The 23778-nt window shown below is 42.3% G+C and overlaps 1 protein-coding gene across 1 annotated transcript; it reads right to left on the minus strand.

Moving 5' to 3' along the window:
* Nucleotides 1-2758: 2758 nt before the first annotated feature.
* LOC132581263 (aquaporin-2-like) lies at nt 2759-20903 on the minus strand. The gene is made up of 4 exons (XM_060252437.1): nt 20466-20903; nt 12956-13120; nt 7719-7799; nt 2759-3154 (listed from the first exon to the last, which is right to left on the minus strand). Exons 1-4 carry the CDS (start codon nt 20826-20828, stop codon nt 2939-2941), a joined length of 825 nt encoding a protein of 274 aa, XP_060108420.1. The 5' UTR covers nt 20829-20903; the 3' UTR covers nt 2759-2938.
* Nucleotides 20904-23778: the final 2875 nt, after the last annotated feature.

The raw sequence follows: 23778 nt of genomic DNA on the forward strand, positions 1-23778 counted from the left end.
TATGCCTGTTTGTGCCTTTCCTAACTTTTGGTATGTATTTTATCTGAGAATCAATGTCCACATATAAAGCAGGTCTCTGAGGAGATGGCATATAAATTCTGTAAATAAATACATACATACATCAAATGCTTCATGCAAGAATGAGAAGAATTTGTGTGAGATGAAGTGTGGAGTGGACTGGCAGAGTACTGTGGAGGCTTCCTGGGGCTATTCTCTGTTCAAACTGTATTCCTCTCTTTGTAATTTTACAGCTGCTTCTCAGCTTAATTAGATATTTCCTGTACACTTGTGATGGCTTCAGCTTTGCTGAATCAATCCTTAATTAGTTCTTGTCCCCTGGAGAAAGGGGCTTTGATTGCTACTTGAATCTTTACAATTCAAGTGATTACTAATTAGCTCTTTTAAATGGTTTTAATTATACAATCATAAAATTAGGATATTGGAAAAGAAAAATGCTTTGGCTGCACAAAGAAAAGTAGTAATTAAAAACCCCCTTCCCACTCAAGGAACAAAAGGAGAAAAATTTAAAGGGCAAACTGCAGGGAGAACTGGGACGCTTGCCAAATGGAAATTGCTCTCAGATAAAGATATAGTTGAGTCTTGCCCTACATATCAGCATAGATGAATTTTTGTTATAATCATTATTATTTATTTCATTTCTATGCCACTCATAGCCAGAGCTCTCTGGTGGTTTACAGCCAGTTATTTATGGAGGATATAATAAAATATGTGAATCCTCCAGTTTTAATTCTGCTTTCTTGACACCGTCTGTGGAAAAACAGCAACTAAGCCAGGCAAAAATGTCCTCATATGGAGGCAACCCTTCAATTAATCTTTCAGTTCAGTGCTTTGCAAGTTCCACTGTAGCTGACAGATGTCACCACTGTCCAAAGATGACCTTTTTCACTAAGTAGTCCAGCAAGTCAGGGAGCATATGAGCTGCTGCAGAATTTATGCCATATCAGATTAAAGATGAGATGAATTAAAACAAAATATCATGAACAATAAGATCCCTCCTAGTGTCCTGCTGCAATAAAGGTCACAGTTGTTCAAAAAATACTATATGAGAGATGCAAAAGCATTACAGTGATTAATGCCGTTCAAAAGCCCTATAAAAACCTTTATTCTTGTTATTTAGGAAAAATGTCCAAAGTAACACAGTTGCCTTTGTGTCTCTGCAAATTGATATTAGTGATGTCAGAGCACAGAAAAAATATAACATACTTTTATACATGCTTTTCTCAAGTCACAGCTGACTCATTGGCAACCCTGTGGGGTTTTCAAGGCAAGAGATGTTCAGAGGTGGTTTGCCATTACCTGCCTTGGCATCATGACTCTGAGGTTTCCTTGGTGGTCTCCCATCCAAATACTAATAAGCAAGGAGCCTGATTAGCTTCTAAGATATGGGGGGAAATTAGACATAATTGTGGGTTTGTTTTTTTTAAAAAAAGAAAATTAAAATACAAGTGTGTAAAAAGGCCAAAGCGTAGTCAATTGAGAACAACCCCTTTCCTTTGATCTTTGAAAAATATACCATCCCACAACATCAGATCCAGAATGAGATGGATTGACTCAATCAAGGAAGCCATGGCAGCCCTCAGTTTGCAAGGGCAGAGCCGTAAATCAATCAATCAGTCAATCAATCAATCAAGTTAGCCTTTATTGGCATAAAAAGCCATAAATCAGAAGCGACTTGATGGCACTTAACAGACAACCCCCCCCCCACCTTAGTGTTCCAAGAAGGGGGGAACAAGGCTTACTTCCATGGGCAATGGCTTACTTTGGTACCGGATTTCTCGTCTGATGAAGTGTGCTTAGAGAGCACATGAAAGCTTACATTCTGAATAAAACTATGTTGGTCTTAAAGGTGCAACTTGACTCCTATTTGGATCCTTAGGTGCATGATGCAGCTGCAAAAAGCAGTGTATGCATGTGGGTGGAGGGGGGCTGAAATGGATCAGTGATGTTCTAATTTTCTCCTTCGTAAAATTTCCTTGTTGGAAATGCAGTCCTGAGCTGCTTTAAAGACATGCACAGTACAGGTTACCTGTCTCTCTTCCCCCTCAACAGGCTTAAAGCAGCTGGAGGGAGGCATTTTTGATTAGGGAAATGGCACAGAGGAACAATTAATCTCATCCTTGCTGTGATCCTTCCCCTTCCTCCATGGTGTTATTTCCCCCTAGTTAAAGTATATATCTGAGATCCAAACATGGATCACTAGTCTTACAAGAATGCAAAAAAAAGTACACCTTAATGCAAATTAAGAGACAGGGCTAGGGTTGCCAGGTCTGTGTTGGAAAATACCTGGAGACTTTGGGGGGTGGAGCCAGGACAGGGTGAGGTTTGGGGAGGGGAGGGGTCTCAGTATGGCACAATGTTACTGAGTCCACCCTCCAATCCAGATGTGAGACTAAAACTCAAGTTTCCTGAGTTTACCAGTCCGTCACTCCAGATTTCAGACTTACAGAGGTCATAAACTTCAAAGAAAATGTTGATCTTTTTTGTTTGTTTCGTATAAACGGATTGTTGTGATCAATGCATTTTCTGCTATTATCAGAATGTTAGAGATTCAAGGAAAAAATAGGCAACACAGAGAGGGAATAAAAATTGTGTTAGGATAAATTTTGTTAGCCTTTAAGTTGCTATTGGATTTTTGCTTAATTTTGTTAGGCAGAAGAGGATGCCATATAGTCTATTAAAAAGAGTTTTATGGGTCTTTTGTGGGTCTACCACATCTGAGATCAAGGCGCATGTCTTGTACCTTGAGCTAAAAAGTTAGGCTCCATGGATGCTCCATTACAGATACACATATTGCCCCTAGCAGGGGTAAGATTAATGTGCAAAGTTGTTTTGCAGCTTGTATGAATGTACATTTGGCTCAGAAGTAGATACCAGACAACATAGTTTGTTGTTCCTTTCACAGACCATTGGAGTTGGTTTAGACTTTCTCCATCACCCCTCGAGGTAGAGTTTGTGGGGAATGCAGCTCCATCGATTGCCGTCTGCGAACTTCGCGTTCTTCCCAGTCTTCCTCTGGCTCATAACCTTTGAAGATGGCTAACCTTTCAGAAAGGGTCTTTGCATGGGGGAAGAGAGCATAGTTGTAGATCAAGGAAGCCACCACTGCCCCAACCATTGGTCCCAGCCAGAAGACCTGGGGGAAGAAATTAGAGAAATTGTTTGATAGACCTGTGCAAAAATTCTCAGATAAACTTGTCCTAACAGCGTAGAATAGTGATTGGGGTGGGTTCTCCCCGCCCTTTTCAAATTCTTCTTCACAATCCCAACTGAAAATTTTCTTCAGTGGGGATGACCAGAGGGAATTCATGAGACTGCATCTAATGAATGGAGGTATGATAGAAGTACAGATATATGGTAATGGAGGTAAGGCTGCAATAAGCAATACCAGAGGTATTAGATGATCTTCAGCCAAAGAATTGGCAAATTATTTCAAGTTACAGTTCCTCATTCCTGCAGTTTCTGGTCACATACCTCTCTCCTCTACATTCATATTTTCTACCAGTTTACAGTCTCATCTTCCTCTCATTCCTTTGGACTACTTTCCCACCTCATTTCAACAGAAAAACACAATTTTCCTAAGTCCCACTTCTGCTGACCTACTTTTTTTCTCTGGCATCTGGCTGCTTATCTCTTTTTCCTCTAGGTGTTTTGCCATCCTCCCCCCTTCCAGCTTGAGATCTTTTTGCTTGCCCCTCTTCTTGTGGCAATAGCATTTCTGATAATAGCAGAAATGGAAATCTTGCCTTGGACAATTGTGCTTCCTAAGGTTCTTTGCTCCTACAATGTGCTCTGCCCCAATGGAGTGGGTTAAGAGAAAGAGAGGTAGACATTGACTGTGATCACACACACTAAATAACTCACTTTCGATCCACTTTCAGTGCACTTTCCAACTGGATTTTACTGTCTGAACTGGCAGAATCCAGCTGGAAAGTGCACTGAAAGAGGATTGAAAATGCATTATTTAGTGTGTATGATTGTGGCCATTGACTACCAGGAACTGGTGGGTGAACGTTATGCTGAATGCAATCCTGAGCCCACACAAAAAGCTTGGGGTCAGTGTCCTGTCCATGGAAGGCACCTTCTCCAGACCTCAGCTTGTGAGTCCTGAACTGGGCCAAGTCTGGGCTGGACTCTGGCTCAGCGTTCAGGTCTGTGCCTATTGTTATGCAGTATAGATTGAGAAAAAGAAATTCAAAAAGGCCAGAAGGACTGGAGGAGTAAAAAAAAAAAGATATGCAAAAGATAAGGGAAAGTATCTGAAGGGTGGTGAAAGGACAAAATATCACCCCAAAATTGCTCACTTGAATAACATTTTACCTGGCTTCATTAAAATAAAACCAACGCCACATTGTGTATATTTCTGAAATTGCAAATTATGGTTGCCCTGAATGGACTCCATATCTGATTGTTGTTACCACAGATTACACACAGGCTAAAGAAATGTGGATCTAAGATGTCTGCAGTTTGACCCCTGAAGTGCAAAGTTTAATGCATTCAGGGATCTTTGCCAAACTTATTAAAAGGTTTTGCTTCCTCCATTCTTTCAGTTCATTGAACACAAGTGGTAAGTTGTCTCCAAACACAAAAAAGCCAGAGCTAGTGGAAAAACTGCCCTGAAGCTGGCTGAAATTAGAATCTTCAGAGCTCACATAACTAGAACCAAAGAGGGGTTCTCAATCCATTGCTCAGTCACAAAGAGCAAGCCACAGAAACCTCTTCCTGTTGTAACCCAGCTGAGACATCAGTATAATTGCTTACAGTGTTGTACTCCTGACAATCACTATGAACTGGGAACTCTCAACCCCCCATGTGATATTATTATAATATTACTGAAATACCAAGAGATTTCCTGGTTCTAGGATCATTGTTCTCTGCAATATACTGCTCTAACAGAGATGCCAACAATCCTTATTTATCAAAGACAATCCAGCTATTCTGACATTCCAGGGCACTGCCAGCTATTCTGACATTCCATTATCAAGGACAATCCAGCTATTCTTGGATTGATCATTGCCTCTGTTTTGCATGTTGGGGGATGTTAGGTGAGTGCTTTGCAAGAAAAGAATAATTGTTGCATAAAAATAAAAAAGTCAGCTTCCTTTTCCAAGGCAGAAACAGTGACCTTACACCAGTGACCAACTAGAAGGAAGCATACAGTGTTCAGAGCATTCTAGAATGAGAAATCTTTATGATCATTGTAAAGCATAGATGAAGCATTGGTGAAACTAGTCACAAAAAATGGTCTGCCTGTTAGCTACATGCCTGAATTCAAGTTGGACTTTATTAAAGACTCTGAATTTACACCATTCTATTTGGAGTGGAAGATTTCCAACCTTTGAGAAATCACTCCTTGTGGCCAAACTAAAAGACTTACCAGTTGGGTTTTGGTTGGGTTCACCATTCCTCTTTTGTATTTTGGATGTATGTTCCTAACTGTGCATTGTATAGTATGTGAGATGTTTTGGCGATTATTCTTGAACTGTTTGGAAAATCAGCTATATAAATAAGGTTGTATTTGTATTATTTGTAATGTTGAGGTTTGTTTGTGCAAGGAGGCTTTTTGCTTTTTTGAACTTCCAGGTACTGGCTGAAGATCTCCTAGAATTACAACTGGTCTCAGTTCCTCTGGAGAAAATGATTACTTCAGAAGGTGGACAGTATGGCATTATGCCCTGCTGAGGTTCCCCAGGGTCCATCCTGCAAAACTACGGGTATTTCCCAACACAGACCTGGCAATCTTAGCTATTAAGGGTATTTCTAACATATATTTAGTAAAGGACTATTCTTCTTCTAAATCAGTGTAGGGCTGACTATGGCAAGCGTTCATGAATGCAGCACACAATAGGCAGATAAGAGACTTTGGAAAGAACTTGTGCAAGTTTAATTGGATGCCCATGAAATCCTCCCTGAATTTCTCTCTGGAGTGTGGAATTCTAAATTACTCACACACTACAACATTTTTTGCATGGCCCAAAATGGAGTTTCACACAGCACCCTCCCATCATCTCCAAGGAATTTTTATTTTTATATTCTTGTTTGCAATTATGTATTGTATTTTATTTCTGTTGTAACCCACCTGGAGCCTGCCTTGGCTGGAAAGGTGGGATAGAAATTCCATTAAATAAATAACTAGATAGATAGATTAAATAAATAAATAATAAAAATAAACATGGATACTATATTACTACTGGGAAATAATAGTACAAACATTGGCCTGCATTGGTTTGGCCATCTCCTGGCAAAGCAGTCTTCCCATCCACTGTTGCTTTGGGGTTGGCAGGAGAAACAATAGGTGAACAATGTCCTTTCAAGAGTCTCCTTGTCAGGGGGAAGGACATGGTTCAATATCATGTTGTGAAAGGAAGAGGAGTTCCTACATCCCTCCTCACTGTTTTCCTGAACCAAAATGGGGCTGGGGCGGGAGAGTTGCATGGAGCAATGTGCATGAAATTGTGAGTTCCTTCAGACTGTTTGTGCCTTTCCCCCTCCCCTACAAGCCTTATGTATGCATGTATACTGACTTTTTCTTTTTACAATCCAGTCATGACATGTTAGGAGCTCCGTGGCACAGAGTGGTAAAGCTGCAGTACTGCAGTTCAAGCTCTCTGCTCACAACCTGAGTTTGATCCCGGTAGAACCTGGGTTCAGGTAGCCAACTCAAGGTTGACTCAGCCTTCCATCCTTCTGAGGTCGGTAAAATGAGTACCCAGGTTGCTGGGGGGAAAGACAGGTTAAAATGGATAAAAGGAAGTACTTCTTCACCCAAAGGGTGATTAACATGTGGAATTCACTGCCACAGGAGGTGGTGGCGGCCACAAGCATAGCCACCTTCAAGAGGGGTTTAGATAAAAATATGGAGCAGAAGTCCATCAGTGGCTATTAGCCACAGTGTGTGTGTATATATAAATTTTTTTGCCACTGTGTGACAGAGTGTTGGACTGGATGGGCCACTGGCCTAATCCAACATGGCTTCTCTTAAGTGTAGATGACTGGGAAAGGCAATGGCAAACCACCCTGTAAAAAGTCTGCCGTGAAAACACTGTGATGCAATGTCACCCCGGAGTCAGAAATGAATTACCTTTACCTTTTTATTAATAATGAGTGGGCCATGACATGATGGTAGAACTGGTTGCCTCATGATGTGATATTGTGAGGTAGCACAGAAACATTTTAAACAAACAAGAGTTTTGTATAATAAGATGTGGTGTTTTACTACTGCACTTGTGTGCATGGTTAACACATTGCCCCAAAAACAATCTTGAAGCATATTGTAACAAGACAGATGAAATTGTATACCTGGATGCATCAAGATTCCATTTTTTGTGATGTTTTACTAGTGTGCAGGAGCATATGTGCATCTTCTTGTGGTGTTTTATTAATGTGTCTCTGTCCATTGGTACTAGCGTAGGGAGAGAAACAAAAACTGAAAGGTGTATCATACTCCACAGATACCAATTCTAGAGTTAAGTGTAGAAATTATCTTTTCTAAACCAGAATTCAGGAGGGGTGGAAGTTGAGGTAAAGAAATCTTCTATAACAATAACAACATCAAAAGGAATGGATTAGAGGGTATGGAGCAACACAGAGATACTCTATGTGAGAATAGTAACTTCCAAGTAGCCACAAGCACACCTGTTTTCAGCTCTTGAAAATGTCAAAAGCTATACTGTAACCACACAAATTATTTGACATCTTACCCAGTGGCCGTCAAAGTCACCCACAATCACAGCGGGGCCAAAAGATCTAGCTGGGTTCATAGAACAGCCAGTGTAATAGATCTAGGAAACAGAGGGAGTATTGTTATACATTTTATTTACACAGATGAATATTATTTAAATAGGCATGAACATGCTAAGCTAAAGAAAACAAGAGGTGGAAGAATCTCAGAAGCCACTATAAGGAATCAAAACTATTATTGCAAATTGCCCAAGGGCTATTACATTTGTTCATTCTCTGAAAGAAAGTTAAACATCTAAGATAGGTGTATTTTTCATGTGGGTGGAGTTGTGTGTGCTTTCTGCCACGAGTAAATGGATCAGACAGTTGCTGTTTTAATTCTGTCCTATTTTTAACATCTGATAGGGCAGAGATACAAAGGAATCATGTTTTACCTATTTCTTTTGAATCACTTGCTCAATCTGGTGCTGTGCTAAAGGTATGTCTGTGAATATTTTCTTTCTAATAAATACTTTATAACTTTTGATGCTGGTAGTGGTTCTCTGTACCACATAGACCTCCTCTGTCTTGGTAATGCTATTTTAAAAGGGGTGCTGGGGGAAGGCAGGCAGTTGGCAAGTGCCTATTTCTCCATGGGCATATAAGACAGTAAATGGTCCCCATGGTAACCAGACACTGGGCAGCAGAAGACATAGAGGCGAGGCCTCACAACATGGAAGGAAAGCTGGGGATCTTGATCCTCCCCAGACCCGGTGCATCTGAGTAGGCCAAGTGGGCGGCTGCCTAGGGGCACCACTTGGCCTATAGGGGCACCAGGTGCCCCCTCTCACCCCCATCCTCACCCCGCAGGTGGCCCAAGAAGCCTGCGAGGGAGGCTCAGCCGCCAGCATAGGCTTGCCAATCCCCAGGTCCCGGGGGGGGGGGGTTCTTCCACTTTTCCAGGCTCCTTCCCACCTCCAGTCAGCTGGCCAGTGGGGGGAAGCCCCGTCCCCAGAGGACCATGTGCCTTTCCACCTCCAGAGGCTTCAGTCTCCTATTGAAAAGCTTCCTCTTGGGATGGGGTGTGTTACTTTGAAGAAGTTGGCAGCAACTCATGAGTAGAGAGGCCAATCCCTCACTTCAGAGTTACCAGAAATGGCAGGGTGTGTTTGTGTGGGGGAAACGTCTGCTGGGCACTTCATTATTCCCTAGGTGGAGATCGATTCTCATAGGGTATAATGGGGAATTGATCTGGAGGTTTCGGGAGCTCTGGGGGAGCTGTATTTTGAGGTAGATGTACCAAATTTTCAGTATAGTATCTAGTGCCTCTCTCCAAAGTACCCCCCAAGTTTCAAAATGATTGGACCAGGGGGTCGAATTCTATGAGCCCCAAAAGAAGGTGCCCCTATCCTTCATTATTTCCTACGGAAGGAAGGCATTTAAAAGGTGTGCTGTCCCTTTAAATGTGATGGCCAGAACTCCCTTGGAGTTCAATTATGCTTGTCACACCCTTGTTCCTGGTTCCGGGCCCAATGTCTCCTGGCTCCACCCTCAAAGTCTCCTGGCTCCACCCCCAAAGTCCCCAGATATTTCTTGAATTGGACTTGGTAACCCTACGCCAGCAAATAAAAGCAGCTGGTGGTAAGGCAAGAGTCAGTGAGGTGGGAAGGAAGCGCCCTGCTGCTGTTCTGCCTCTTCCTGCCCACTTAAGTTGTCTTGGTGGCCAAAGTAGCCTCTTCTCACTGCTGCTGCTGTTACGCCTCAACTAACCTTTTATTGGGGAATATTAATATTTCTTAGCTCAAAATGGTGAGTCTACGAGAGGTGAGGTGAGCAAGGATCTCTGTCAATGTTTACGGAGATAGACCACTGAAAATCCTTTGGTTAATAATGGATTTTATTATAGGTATTGGTTTTCAAATAGTTACTTCCCAATCAAACAATTTCAAGCATATAAGAGGAATACAGTGGTTAGCTCAATAAGTATGGATGGGGGGGAGAGGTGATACAATACCTAGATCTTGCAGAGTAGGCTTAGTCAGAGGAAACACAAGGCCACTGGAGGGAGATTTCTTTTGATAGGGGAGGGGAGTGAGGGCAGGAAGGGATGGAGGGAGGAGAGGATGGAGAAATTCCCAAACATGACAGGTAGGATTGCCTGTTTTCTAGGGTAAATTACGTCACATCAAGTGATTCAATTACCCAATGAGGAAGCAGAGTGTCACACCAATGGAAAATCAAAGTGTCATATGTGGAATATCCAATCAGAGATCATTGTGTCATAAACCCATACCTCAACAGAGGAATTTTAATTACACTGGCCAAATGACTTTTTATGGCCCTGTTTTTCCAAACTGATTCCTTTGAAGCTCCCCCAAAATGATAGATTTCTCCCTTAATGTCAAACATGGATAGGCATCCATCAAGTGTTCAGGAGACTGGTGGTCTTTGATAGCTTTAGCAATAATTAAAGAAAAATAGAAATTTTGTTAAAAGTCAGATTCCCTGGCAGAAATGTGAGACCAGTTTACAGGTATACCACACATTCACAGCAAGATGGCCACTTAACCTTTAGCCTTTGTGTTTCTGCTGTCTTGCCCTGAAGAATAACAGAACACACACACACACACACATATATATATATATATATATATATATATATATATATATATATATATATACACACACACACACACAAGCCATTTATTTGTGTTGCAGAGGTCCTGGTAACCCTTATTTTTTATGTTTTGATAACAGAACTTAAAGGTTGACAAAAGAAGTGAAGAAACTTTACAGCTCTGCCCACTATGTGTCCCTCTCTGGGCCTGGAATTCTTCATTTCCAGGAGCAGAAAGATAGATGCTCCTTAGCCTTTCAGCATTGGCCACCATGTCTGTCCAGTCTGTGAACCAGACTTGACATCATTTCAGCCTGCCTGGGGCCTAGAAGGAACTGGATTTTTCTCTCTTATGTGCAAGAAAGACCATTCCAATTCAAATGGGCATTGCTGTGTCATATTAGTATTCTAAGGTTACATTGCAAAATCACATTCCAGGGGTGCATGGCTTGGGAATCAGTACAGGGGTGTCTTTGTGGATATCACTGCCTCCGCCACCAAGAGGGGAGGCAGGCTTGTGGCAAGAGAGGAGCTGCATGGCCCTTCCCAACAGCGGTGGCATGGTGTAATGGTGCTGTGTAGTAGTAGGTGCACTTCAGCAGGCCAACTGGGGCTGGCTGTCATGGCATTCGGGTGGGGAAGGAGAAAGGGCGCGCTGCGGGCAGTTAGTCGGTGGGCGACTTCCCTGGGCAGCAGTCTAGCTCCAGCACCTTAGCACCAGCACTGATCCTTCCAACAGGCAATTCCTACAAAGATCAGGTGGTGATTACTAGAGAGAGAAAAGCACCTGCAGGTGTTGCAAAAACCTTGGAAGGCAGGGTGGAACAGGACCTGCAGGCCAGAGCAGGCCCGTTCCGCTACAGATGGCATGGTATGTTCCATAGAGCTGTGATTTATCTAACTGTAACACTAAAACAACCTAAAGTTAAGAGATAAACAAACTGACTTTTACAAAAATGACACATGAGATAGAGTTGTTGAAATAACTGCATTTGGAGAACATTTTTGGCAGTGCTAAAATACCCTCCCTCTTTTGTGATTGTGGGATAATTCTTTCAAAAAGTTTCACACATTCAGTTTGCCCTCAGTGACATCACATGGCCAGATATAATTGGTGCCAATTTGTGATGACCATGATTTAATCCTGGATGGGAGGGGACTAGCATGTGATTAATTCATGAAAGTGGAAAAAGAAACCTATGTTATGTGTGTGAAGAAACAGCAGCAAAAAGGAGAAACAGTATTGACCAAGAAGAAAAGAAGAGTATTTGTTAAATCACACAAGAAGTTGCATTATGATCACCATTATTAGAACACTGGTCTGTCAGATCACTACTGTCTACCAGGGGTTTTTTGTTTTTGTTTTTTAAAGAAAAAGCCCAGCAGGAATTTATTTGCATATTAGGCCACATCCCTGACCTCACCATAGTTTCACACAGGGCTTTTTTTGTAGAAAAAGCTCAGAAGGAATTCATCTGCATATTAGGCCACACCCCTGATGCCAAGCCAGCTGGAACTGCGTTCCTGCTAAAAAAAAGCCCTGCTGTCTATTCTAACTGACAGCAACTCTCCGTTATCTTAAGTGAGAAAAGTCTTTCCCATCACCTCCTACTTGTTGCTTTTAACCAAAGAGACTGGGAACTGAAACTGGGACCTTCTCACTGCAAAGCAAATGCTTTATCACTGATCTACAGCCCCATCTGTGAAAGAAGAAATTTCCAGCCTGCCAAAACCCACTAATTTTGTCTGAAAAACTGATACTGGTTAATATCTGGTACAGATCTAAAATTTCCTGACGATTTGGCCACATGAAGCCAAGGGTTGTTTTCCTGTTCTCTTGAGCATAAGGCCCATGTATCCCACTGGAAGGCTTTTCCACACCTATGAAACTGCTTTTTAGGAATCTGAGTGATAGACCTTGCGGGGAGTGATTCAGCATGCCTGGATATAGGGGAGGGGGTGCTACATGATTTTATACGCATATAACTGTTATGTCCTTGAATGAAGAAGAAGAAGAAGAAGATATTGGATTTATATCCCGCCCTCCCCGCCGAAGAGTCTCAGAGCGGCTCACAATCTCCTTTACCTTCCTCCCCCACAACAGACACCCTGTGAGGTGGGTGGGGCTGGAGAGGGCTCTCACAGCAGCTGCCCTTTCAAGGACAACCTCTGCTAGAGCTATGGCTGACCCAAGGCCATGCCAGTAGGTGCAAGTGGAGGAGTGGGGAATCAAACCCGGTTCTTCCAGATAAGAGTCTGCACACTTAACCACTACACCAAACTGGCTCATCCAGAGATGCCTTGTTTTGTCTTAACCTGGGAAGTACCCTCAAATCCCTGATCTCTCAGTGCTGCTTTGTTCTTTCCATCTTTCACATGACTTTCCATCGAGTCACAAATCTTTACGGGTCTCTCCTGTAGAAACAATGTTCTCATACTTTCACATACATGAGGCTGGATCAGCTGGCCACTTGGGATAGAGATGATGCTTCTCTCTCTCCTTACAACTGCAACCTGAATGTGGGTTGATGCTACTTAAATAAATGTATGTTTTAACTTTTGCAATATACTTCTTGGGAGGTTTATTTACGGCACTCAATATTATGCTTCTATAAATGGGCAAACTCTGCTATATTAACCAAAGATTCCAGTAAGACGTACCCCAAGTAGGTGACCCAGAGTGACGGAGAATCCGATGGACAAGGCTGGGGATCCCAAGTTATCACTTCTGCGGTCATCGGTGGAGGCAAAAATGCACAGCACCAACTGGAATGTAAGGAACAGCTCCATGGTGACTGCCTGCCCTGATGTTGTATTGTTGTGCACCTGAAAGAAAGCAGAAGAAAATTTAATATTTGACCATGTGTAGCTTCAGTTAGTTAGAACAGGATATGGTTTCAGAGGACATGATGGAGCAATTTTTCAGGTCTGGATCTGGGCTCTTTCCAGGAGATCTTTTGGCCATCCTCGGCATACCACCTTGAGTTGTATAATGAAAGAAACATTTACATACGAAAACAGGGGTGGCCAAACAGTGACTCTCATATATTATTGTGTGGCTGTTGAAGTCCCTACCGCCCTGTTGGCTGACTTGGAGAAGGCATTTAAAGTTAAAGTTGCTTTCTTTCCATCTCTCTCTCTCCCATCTATTTGCTTTCTTTCCTCCTTCCTTCCTGTTCGTGGCTCTCAAACATCTGACTTTCATGTCTAGCAGCTCTCAAACATCTGACATTTATTCTATGTGGCTCTTATGTTAAGCAAGTTTGGCCACCCCTGTACTAAAGCAATCATTTTGCATAGTTTCAAAACCAGACAAAATTTTTGAACTTTAGATTTTATACTGTTTTCAGATTTCACATTTAACTTTAAACAATGCTGCTTTTGAAATGTCTTCGTCTTAAACCTTGCTGGGTCAGTTTTAAGGTGAAAATGTGTTAACTGTCAAACAGCCATTGTGGGTACTTAAAAGTAATTCCTCTACTGCTGTTTATATGTGTGGACTGTAAATGTACCAACTGCAACACAGAACTCTAAATTAGTATGGGGGCAAATCATACTTCTGACTGCATGGAGTTTGTCCTGAAATAAAGCTTTTCTGAGGTGTGGCTATGGCTGCATCGCAGAGGATAAGTTTTGTGTGTGGAAAACCCCAGGTGATTCAATCAGAGGATCATGGACAATAAACTAGAATTATTTTAAATATTCTCTAAGTTTCATTTTTGGATAGAAGCAATGTTGATGGGCTAGAGCCACTTGTTGGGAAGGGCGGGATAGAAGTCATAAAATAAATAAATAAATAGAAAATTTTCCATTTTTAAAAAAGCACTCTTTAATGTTATAAATATTGTCTTCTTTTATAAGGTACTCCAAAACTGGGTCACATTGTTCTAAGTTAATAGGCTTAGAAGGGTGTAACTTTGCTTAGGATTGCTTAGGAATGCACTGTTCCAGTAGATCAGTGCTGTTGTGATCCGTGCTTCTCCCCATCTTCTGGTGTTCCTTTCTTTTAGTCACATGGCTGATTCTGCCCAATCAAAGATTATAAAGTATACAGTAGGATTCCTCAACATAGTCCCTGTGGGCACCATGCTGCCCACCAACACCCTTCCTGGTGTCCAAGTATTTTTACAAAGTGGGTGGGGCCAGGTGGGTTTTTTTTTCTCAACAAAGCTTCTGATCAGCCACTGGAGATTTCATGATAGATGGATGGATGGATGGATGGATGGATGGATGGATAGATGATAGATAGATGATAGATAGATAGATAGATGATAGATAGATAGATAGATAGATAGATAGATAGATAGATAGATAGATAGATGATAGATAGATAGATAGATAGATAGCAGCAGCTGCCACTACAACACAAGGATCTTTGCTATGTGACTGAAGGTAAGCCACAAGAGTCATTTAGTGGCTGGATCTGTCTCCTGCAGCAATCATTTTGTGGTAGCCATTTTGTGGCTGCACCCATCATGGTGTGTCAAAATTCCAATGGTGCCCATTGTCCCAAAAAGATTGAGGACCTTTGGTATACAGGATGGTGTCAGAAGTCTACATAGCCCGTATATTCTGGCTAGGTAATGATATCACTGAGGGCATAAAATAGTAAATGAGCATTTATGTGAGGAAAAAAAATCAGCCAAAAATGAGAGATTTTCTGTGGTGCTAATGAAAATGTTTCCAGTGAAATGAAGGTATTATAAACCTATAAACAAAACATCTGGAGAGCCAGCCATACTGTACATTGGGTAAACCTTTAGTTGCCTCTTTGATATAACAGCTGACTTCAATAATACACTAATTATAAGACTACTCCTGTGAAAAAAACCCTTGTATTATAATATCTCCCTTGTTCTTTTTTGCAATTTCAATTGTCATTTGATTTACCTTAATCTCACATAAGTCACAGCAGGATGGATAGAGAACAATTTGCAGCACCAGGAGCAAAGATTTATATCAGTGAGATCTTTGTGCTATTAGACATAATTAAAACAAAAGAATACATGCAGTGGATACTGATGTTCTGGGTACCAAAACACTCATATTTTTTGGTGTGTCCAAGTATGGCTTGTAAATAGATGTTGCCAAATATTTGCTGTACCAGTAAACAATTGGGTGCTCATTTCCACATTATGAACATATGAATGCCTTTAGTAGAGCCTGGCCATGTGTCCACTGAGCCTAGCATTACCTGTTGTGACCAGTCTGGCAGTGGTTTCCTGTGGTCATTCCCATTCTGGCTATACTGTGGCTTAGATCTGGGATCATCTACTTGCAAACCATGTGCTCTACCAAGGAATTGTGGCCTCTCATGCTTGAATTTTGGTCAACTTCAAAGGAAAGTATAGGATATGTACAACTCTGCATGAGATTTAGATAAAATGAAATTGCCCCCAAGCTTGTTTTGAAAGTAAGCAAAGTCAATTAGCAAATAGGTATAGTTAAAGCCAGAAGGGAAGGTAACATGGAATAGTCTAATACCATCAAATCTAATAAGCAGGGTCTGTACTTGGACAGGAGGCCACCAAGGAAGACTCTGCAGAGGAAGGCAACAGCAAACCACCTCTGCTGCTCATTTGCCTTGGAAGCCCCTTGCTGGGATTGCAATGTTGCTTGCAAATTTGGTGTGGCAGTATCCTGGCTTTAAAATAGCCTGTTCTCTTTGATGAGTGCCATGGCATTCCCACAGTCCCTGCCCTGCTGCTGGGAGAGGCACAGGCTGCACATGCGCAAGAGGAGCATTCAGACTGCTCATGCGCATGTGGGACGGGTGCATTGCTCACCCTGGCCATTCAGACAGCTGGGAAATGTGCCTATATATATGCTTAAAGATTTAATCTGGTACCAGCCCATTCTAAGACGAGGTATGTATAGGCAGGACTTGGGAGGTAGATTTGCACACATTAAATCTGATGGGAGATGTAGCTAGGTCAGACCAAATCTTTCATGTGATTGCACCCTTTGTCACCATTGTTGGTAATGCTGTGGGGCCTAGGATTGCCAGCCTTTAGTAGGGAAATTCTTAGAGGTTTGGAGGCGGAGCCCAGGGAGGGCTGGATTGGATGGGGGGGGGGGGCAGATCTCAGCGGGTAGAATGCCATGGAGTACATCCTTCTAAGCAGCCATTTTCTCCAGGGGAACTGATCTATGTAGTCTAGGGATCAGTTGTATTTCTGGGAGTGCTCCAGACCCTACCTGGATGTTGGCAACTCTGGGCCTTGTACACTTGACAGGTTAGGGCATCAGTATGTCTTACAGCTGGAGCATGTGCAATACTACTTTACACAGGGTTTTTTTTTGTAGAAAAAGCCCAGTGGGAACTCATTTGCATATTAGGCCACCCCCCTGCATTAACCATTGTTTCATGAAGGGCTTTTTGTAGAAAACCCCCAGCAGGAACTCATTTGCATATTAGACCACACCACCTGATGCCAAGCCAGCCAGAACTGCATTCCTGTATGATCCTGCTAAACCACCCCCTGAGTATTTGGGAGTAGGATCATCTCATGATTGCGAGAAAGATTCTTTTTTTCATATTTTAATAGTGTGGGAATTGCTATGCTGTGACTTCTTGTTTATGCAGAAGAAGAAGACTGGAGATTTATACCCCACCCTTCTCTCTGAATCAGAGACTCAGAGCAGCTCACAATCTCCTATAACTTCTCCCCCCACAACAGACACCCTGTGAGGTGGGTGGGGCTGGGAGGGCTCTCACAGCAGTTGCCCTTTCAAGGACAACTCCTGCAAGAGCTATGGCTGACCCAAGACCTTTCCAGCAGGTGCAAGTGGAGGAGTAGGGAATCAAACCTGGTTCTCCCAGATAAGAGTCCGCACACTTAACCACTACACTAAACTGGCTCTCTTTGATGAGTGCCATGGCATTCCCATAGCCCCTGCCCTGCTGCTGGAAGAGGCAAAGGCTGCACATTTGCAAGAGGAGCATTTAGACTGCTCATGCGCATGTGGCACGGGTGCATTGCATGCCCTGGCTGGCTGTTCAGACAGCTGGGAAATGTGCCCTACATATGGTTTAGAGATTTAATCTGGTACCAGCCCATTCTAAGATGAGGTAGTATATTTTTAATCATGCCCTTCCCCTAAGGAGTTCATGGTACCATATTTCATTCTTCATTCTATCCTCACAACAATCCTATGAGGTAGGTTAGGCTGAGAGAGTGTGACTGGCCAATGTTACCCAGTCATGGCAGAGCAGGGGTTTCAGTTTGGATCGTCCAGGTTCTAGCCTAACACACTAACCACTACACAATACTGGTTCTTGATGGGTATCAATAGAAGTCTGCATGGTTCCTTCTCCAATTAACATTGTTCCCATCTTGGAAGAGGGGCAGCATCATGGACTCCTCCTAGGTGACCTTGGACTTTGATATCATCAAGTGTTCTGGGAAGGAGCTGCTTAAGCTAATTGAAAAGGCCAACGGTCTTATTGAATGAATTGGACTTTGTGTGTTAAATGACTGGGGCTCTTCATAAGTTGATTGTTTTCAGTCAAAATTAAGCTCTGTGGTTTCTTGTTACACAGTCCTCATTTATGTTTGTCACTCTCCCAGATCTGGGTAGTAAGGGCTGATGAAACAGGATAATGGGCATTTACAAAGGGAGTTGCAATAACTTGCTTGCAAGCATAGGATCAAATAAGATGGCCATTTTTACACAGCTGAAAAAGGAAAATCTGTCAATGCCAGCAGTGCTGTTTATCAATCTGGAATTGGCACTATATGACAAAACTGTCAGCAGAGCTAAAATATAGCACGAAGACAAGTTTCTAAATCCCATGTAAACAGCTTCTTGGAAACAGGCCGCTGTGTTTATGGGATGCACAAAAATCAAGATAATTCCAATGGAAGGTTATGCCTGCAGTTCTGATGTCAACATGGTTGATTTTGTCCTTACTGTAATTAGTTTAGGTTTGAATGAGACTGAGGAGTCCAATATTTAGGAGTCTGGATCTTTAATAGGTGTAGAGCAGGCAGAAATTATTGAGGTAGAGTAGACCCCAGCATATAAGGGAGAGATGCCAGCTCCAACTTGGGAAATACCTGAAGATTTTGGGGGTGGAGCCTGAGAACGATAGGGTTTGGGGAGGGGAGGGGCTTCAATGGGGTATAATGCCATATACGCCACCTTCCAAAGTAGCTACTTTCTCCAGGTAAACTGATCTTTATCGTCTGGAGACCAGTTGTAATCCCAAGAGATTTCCAGCCTGGAGGCTGGCAACCCTAACAGCTACAACCCTAACAGCTGGCAACCCTAACAGCTTTCTATCTCTCTGCTCTTAAGCAGTGGGAACTATAGATACTGATAGAATGAAATGGACTACTGAGTCTATTGCCTGTTGCTTTGAAAGTAGGAGATTGTGAGTAATTTGATTTTATTAGAGGAAACAAATACCAATTTAAGATGGGTAACCGTGTTAGACTGTGTGTAGCAGCAGAAAAGAGCAAGAGTCCGGTAGTACCTAACAAAATTTGTGGCAGAGTATGAGCTTTCATGAGTCACTGCTCCCTTCTTCAGATAACTTTCTACTAAATACAAATTTAAGTTAGGGGTGGGAGACACAAAGCTCTTTGACAACCCTACAGAGAGGCACATTGCTCAGTGATGGAACACCAGATCTGCAAAGTGGAAGTTCCAGGTTCAGTCCCTGCCTAGCATCTCCAGTTTATCTCAAGTAACAGGTCTGTGCCCTGGCGTGGATAACTCAGGCAAGCCTGGTGTTCACAGTGGCCTATTTCAGTCTTTCACTCCTTTAGCATACATTTGGATCAGGAACATGTTGCGTAAGGAGAGGGGGCTTTACCAATTTTCTTGATCCAAAGGAGCTACTATTTGCCCTACTTGGAGAACTTACATATAGCTCTTCAGTAAACACAAGTTGCCCCAATGGACAAATATAAGTTCTCTGGGGCTCTTTCAGTTCAGGCAAATGATATGTGGTGGGGAACCACATCTAACCACATCCCACAATCAGAATCAGGCCCCTCATCATCTGGGAATTTAATTTCAACATGCAACTCCCAGAGCATGTCTTTTCAACAGGGCCTGGGGGTGGACCCCATATGGACCTATAAACAGCATAACAAATAAATGAGGCCCTTAGATGGACTGATTGCTTGGTTCAGTGGAGAGCATGCTTCTGTGGAATGCTGGAATTTAATCTAGAAAACTTGGAATCAATCCTTTGGTCAGTTACATAAAATGGAATTACTGTGACTTTAGCTAAGCAGTTTTCGATGAGAATTCACCATTCAATTAATTATAGCATTCAGAGTAAAGAATCTGGGTGCAAAGACTTCTGAATGGAACTGGAGAATCATCAAAACCACCCTCCTGTTCCAAAGACCCCTCTGTAAATCAGTAGCTCCCAACTTCAATTAAACCACAAAGCAGGTAAACATGATGCCTGCAGAACAGCCGGGATCAACTTAGCAAAAAAGCTGAGACCCCATGTTACAGGGAAAATCATAAACCTTCGCTTTCCCAGATCAGTAGCCATTCTGTTCCATGTGAAAATAACCCTAATGACCGAGATTTATCTTGCAAGGCCCTCATCCATCACATGCTGAGAATTATAATCTTGCAACATCACAAAAATTTCTGGGCTACAGTTGCTTGGCAATAGCAAAAGAGTATCAAGGTTTTTATCTCCTTTCCCTGCCATAGATACATATCCCAAAGTCGCACAGATTCCTAAATATGGCCCAATGCATATCCTTTAATTCAGGACAACAGTTGTTTTCTGCTGTCAAGTCACAGCTGACTTATGGCAACCCTGTAGGGACTTCAAGGCAAGAGATATTAAGAGGTACTTTGATGTTGCCTGCCTCCGCATCAAGACCCTGGTATTCCTTGGTGGTCTCCTTTCCAAATACTAGACAGGGTCAGCCCTGCTTAGCTTCTGAAATCTATAATGGTCAGGCTAGCCTGGACTAGCCAGGTCAGAGTCAGTACAACACTACTAGATTGTATTTCTAGTATTACAGCTGAGGGTAAAATTAACTGAGAACCAAGATTTCTAGCATAATACAACAATGTGAGAAATAAATATTTCCTTCTACTAATCTAGATTTCTTGGAGACCATGGTACAGATGCATGTGGCTGTTGCCCTATGTCCTTCTCCATCTCTAATGGTGGTGGTAGAATCCTTACCCTGTTGATGGCCAAGCTGCCTCGGATGTGAGGTGGTGTGAGTTGATGCAGAAGGGCAGCTCCAGTCACAGCTCCCAGGATCTGTGCTACCACATAAAAGACGGCCCTCAGGAAGGAGACATGAGAGCCCACCAGACAGGCCACAGTCACTGCAGGGTTGATGTGGGCCCCACTGACATGCCCCACAGCTTGAACCATAGTGGCTATAGCCAAACCAAAAGCCATTGAGATCTGGAGGACATTTGGTGGGGCAACAGGCCAGTTAAGCGCAGAGCCCAAGCCAAAGAAGATGAAGATCAGTGTGGCTAGGAATTCTGCTAAAACAGCCCGGGTGAAGGCCACGGAGCGGAGTTCCCACATCATGGATGACCAACGAAGAGGAGAGAAGAGCCAAGATCAGTAGCTTCAGCCTGGTAATTGGTACCTTCTTCTGGAAGGATGCTGGAGGACAATCTCTACAAGTGTTTGTATATATATGTTTGCAGAACAGCCAGGCATTCTGAAGAGGAGGTGGGGTTTGGAAAATGGATTTTTTTTTTCATTTCTGTTCCAGTTCAGGAGGTTTCAAAGCCAGCCTTCTTCTATGATAATCAGAGACATTAACATTTGCCAGTCTTTTACATATATATATTTTAATCTTGTGAGTCCAACCTGACCCAGCCTCAGGCTGAATTGCAATATTCCTTCCATAGAGTGTGTTTGAATATGGTAATTTTCTGTTGCTGTCCTTTGTTTTTCAGGTTTAACTTTTTATCTTGAGTTGGCTCTGAGGCATTATTCCTGTTATGTTACACACTATGATTTTACCATGTTAAGGGAGGATTGCAGAGAGAATGCACCAGTGGTCTGAATGCATGTCTTGCAGCGGCCACCTCCAACTCTGTGATTTGACATACTGAAAAGAACATCTGTAGCATGGATTTGCTAGCTTGTGAAACCACCACCAGATTCTTATCCTTCTTCTAACTGCATTCAAATATTGATAGAGTTATAAAGTTCTCAGTCTATTAATTTGCTGAATGAACATATGAAGCTGCCTTATACTGAATCAGACCCTCGGTCAATCAAAGTCAGTATTGTCTTCTCAGACTGGCAGCGGCTCTCCAGGGTCTCAAGCTGAAGATTTTCACACCTACTTGCCTGGACCCTTTTTGGAGATGCCAGGGATTGAACCTGGGACCTTCTGCTTACCAAGCAGATGCTTTTATGAGGGCTTTTATATTTCCAGTGCCGTAATATGAATCTTTTAGCTGTAGTAAAGGCATGGAAGATCCATTTTTATTGACCATCAGTTAGCCTCCAAGAGATGGGCAAATAGTTTATAAGTACATAAATATCCTCAGAAGTCAATGAACATTCTAATACAAAATTGATCTGCATTTCCCCAGAAAAATCCAAATGTCTGGACACACCCAAACATACTTTAAGGGAAAAATATTGTGAGTTACAATGTCAACAGACAGATCCAGGTGGGCAGCCGTGTTGGTCCGAAGTAGTAGAACAAAGTAGGAGTCAAGTAGCACATTTAAGACCAACAAAGTTTTATTCAGAATATAAGCTTTTGCATGCATGCATACTTCTTCAGGCAAGGGGATGGGGTACAGTGGGCTGAAATACATATAGCTGGTGGGTTAAGGGTGTAAACTGATACAAAAGTTAGGATCAAGTGGCAAAATAGTGTAATAAATTGGAAGACCATTTGGTCTGGATAGCATTTGGGTGGAAAACCAATAAAAGGTAATAAAAGTTGCCTGTTAATTGCTCTTGCTATAAGTCTAGGTGAAACAAAAGGACATGTATTTCCTAGTGATGTTCTTGTCCACCTAATTTACTTTTTTACATATAACATATATTATAAACATCATTCTATACAGTTAGACACTTACCCTTTGCTAAAGATTCACTGTGGTGTCCAATATGCATAAACATAATGAGGACCTTTTGCTAACACTTGGCTTTCCACACCCATCATTTTCAATTTTAGAACATTCGTTGATCAAGTCTACATTAGGGGGGGATATATCATGGACAGAAAACTTCAGGTCCAGTTCTTTAAAAAGAATCAAGATCCCTTGAAGACAGCAGCGAGACAAACACAAGCAAAGAAATTAAGCACAATGAGTTGAAATAAACGACACTAGCACAGTTCAATCTCCAAGATGACTATAGGCTACTTTTCTGAGTTGCAGTTCTGGATTTCCTATGCAGATACAGATTCTCCTAATCTCAAAAGCCTTCAGATTCTTCTACAATGCAAACTATCTATCCTAAATTTAAGATTAGAGGCAGGAAGCAGATCGCTAAACCTCCCTTCCAGTGCTGGAATGCAAAAGGTCTACCAGCACTATTTATTTCTTTATTTTATTCCATTTATATCCCGCCGCACCCCACAAGTGAACTCAGGGCAGCTCACAATTTATGATAAAACAATAATTCATAATTCATAAAAACAACAAGCAATTTGTTAAAATATCTGATGGCAGCTCAACGATTACAATTACAGTCCAGTTTAGACCGGACTGCCCAACAGAGCCTGTCTAGGAGCCAATCTTGCAGGAGAGTTCTCTCCACAGGCTCTGCTGAGCAGCCCAGTTTAAACCAGACTGCCCAACACAGCCCACCCAGGAGTCGATTCTGCAGGGAGAATTCTCCGCACAGGTTTGGCTGCGGCTCTGTTGAGCGGCCCGGTTTACTGGTAATCCCCAAATATATCCAGGAATATCTTTTTTTTGGGGGGGGGGAGGGATTTTTTTTTCGTTTCTGAAAAAATCCTGGATATACTTGGGAAGCCAAAATATACTTGAAAAATAAGGTGTTTTTCGGTTATATTTTCAGTTCGGGTTACAAGGCTAGCAAACTTGGTTTTGACTGTTTTGCAAATTCACCTGTTTATTTAGCATGTGTTTATCATCTTTACCTTTACTCTAAGGAGCTTCAGGCAATGCACATTAAGTTATTCCTGTTTTAACCACGAAGAGACTGAAGAATCAGTCCCAAGAACAGCTTCTTACCTTCTAGGAAATGAATGCATGAACTTGTCTTCCATGATTGTTACCCCTGGGGCAGCAGGGCAATTTGATTTGGGAGGGAAAAGGGGGGAAAACCATTAAGCCAAGTTAAACATCTAGGAAAGACTGAAATTCTTCTGGCATCTAACATATAATCCTCAGCTGTGGCTTTTAGCTGTATGTGCTCATGTAGGGAAAAGAAAAAAGGATCCATGACTCAGTGTGGGGTAGTGGTAAGAGTGTCAGACTAGGATCTGGGAGACCCAGGTTCAAATTCTCATTCTCTTAAGGAAGCTTGCTGGGTG

The sequence above is a fragment of the Heteronotia binoei genome, chromosome 13 (assembly GCF_032191835.1).
Source record: "Heteronotia binoei isolate CCM8104 ecotype False Entrance Well chromosome 13, APGP_CSIRO_Hbin_v1, whole genome shotgun sequence".
Taxonomy (NCBI): Eukaryota; Metazoa; Chordata; class Lepidosauria; order Squamata; family Gekkonidae; genus Heteronotia; species Heteronotia binoei.

What these genes read in the sequence shown, in the direction of transcription:
- LOC132581263 (XM_060252437.1), bottom strand. Translation starts at nt 20,828, where the DNA reads ATGATGTGGGAACTCCGCTCCGTGGCCTTCACCCGGGCTGTTTTAGCA. An exon ending in GCAGCTTGGCCATCAACAGG is followed by an intron (nt 13,121 to 20,465) that starts GTAAGGATTCTA and finishes GCTTTCTTTCAG; the next exon opens with GTGCACAACAATACAACATC. An exon ending in GTGACTTTGACGGCCACTGG is followed by an intron (nt 3,155 to 7,718) that starts GTAAGATGTCAA and finishes TTCTTCCCCCAG; the next exon opens with GTCTTCTGGCTGGGACCAAT.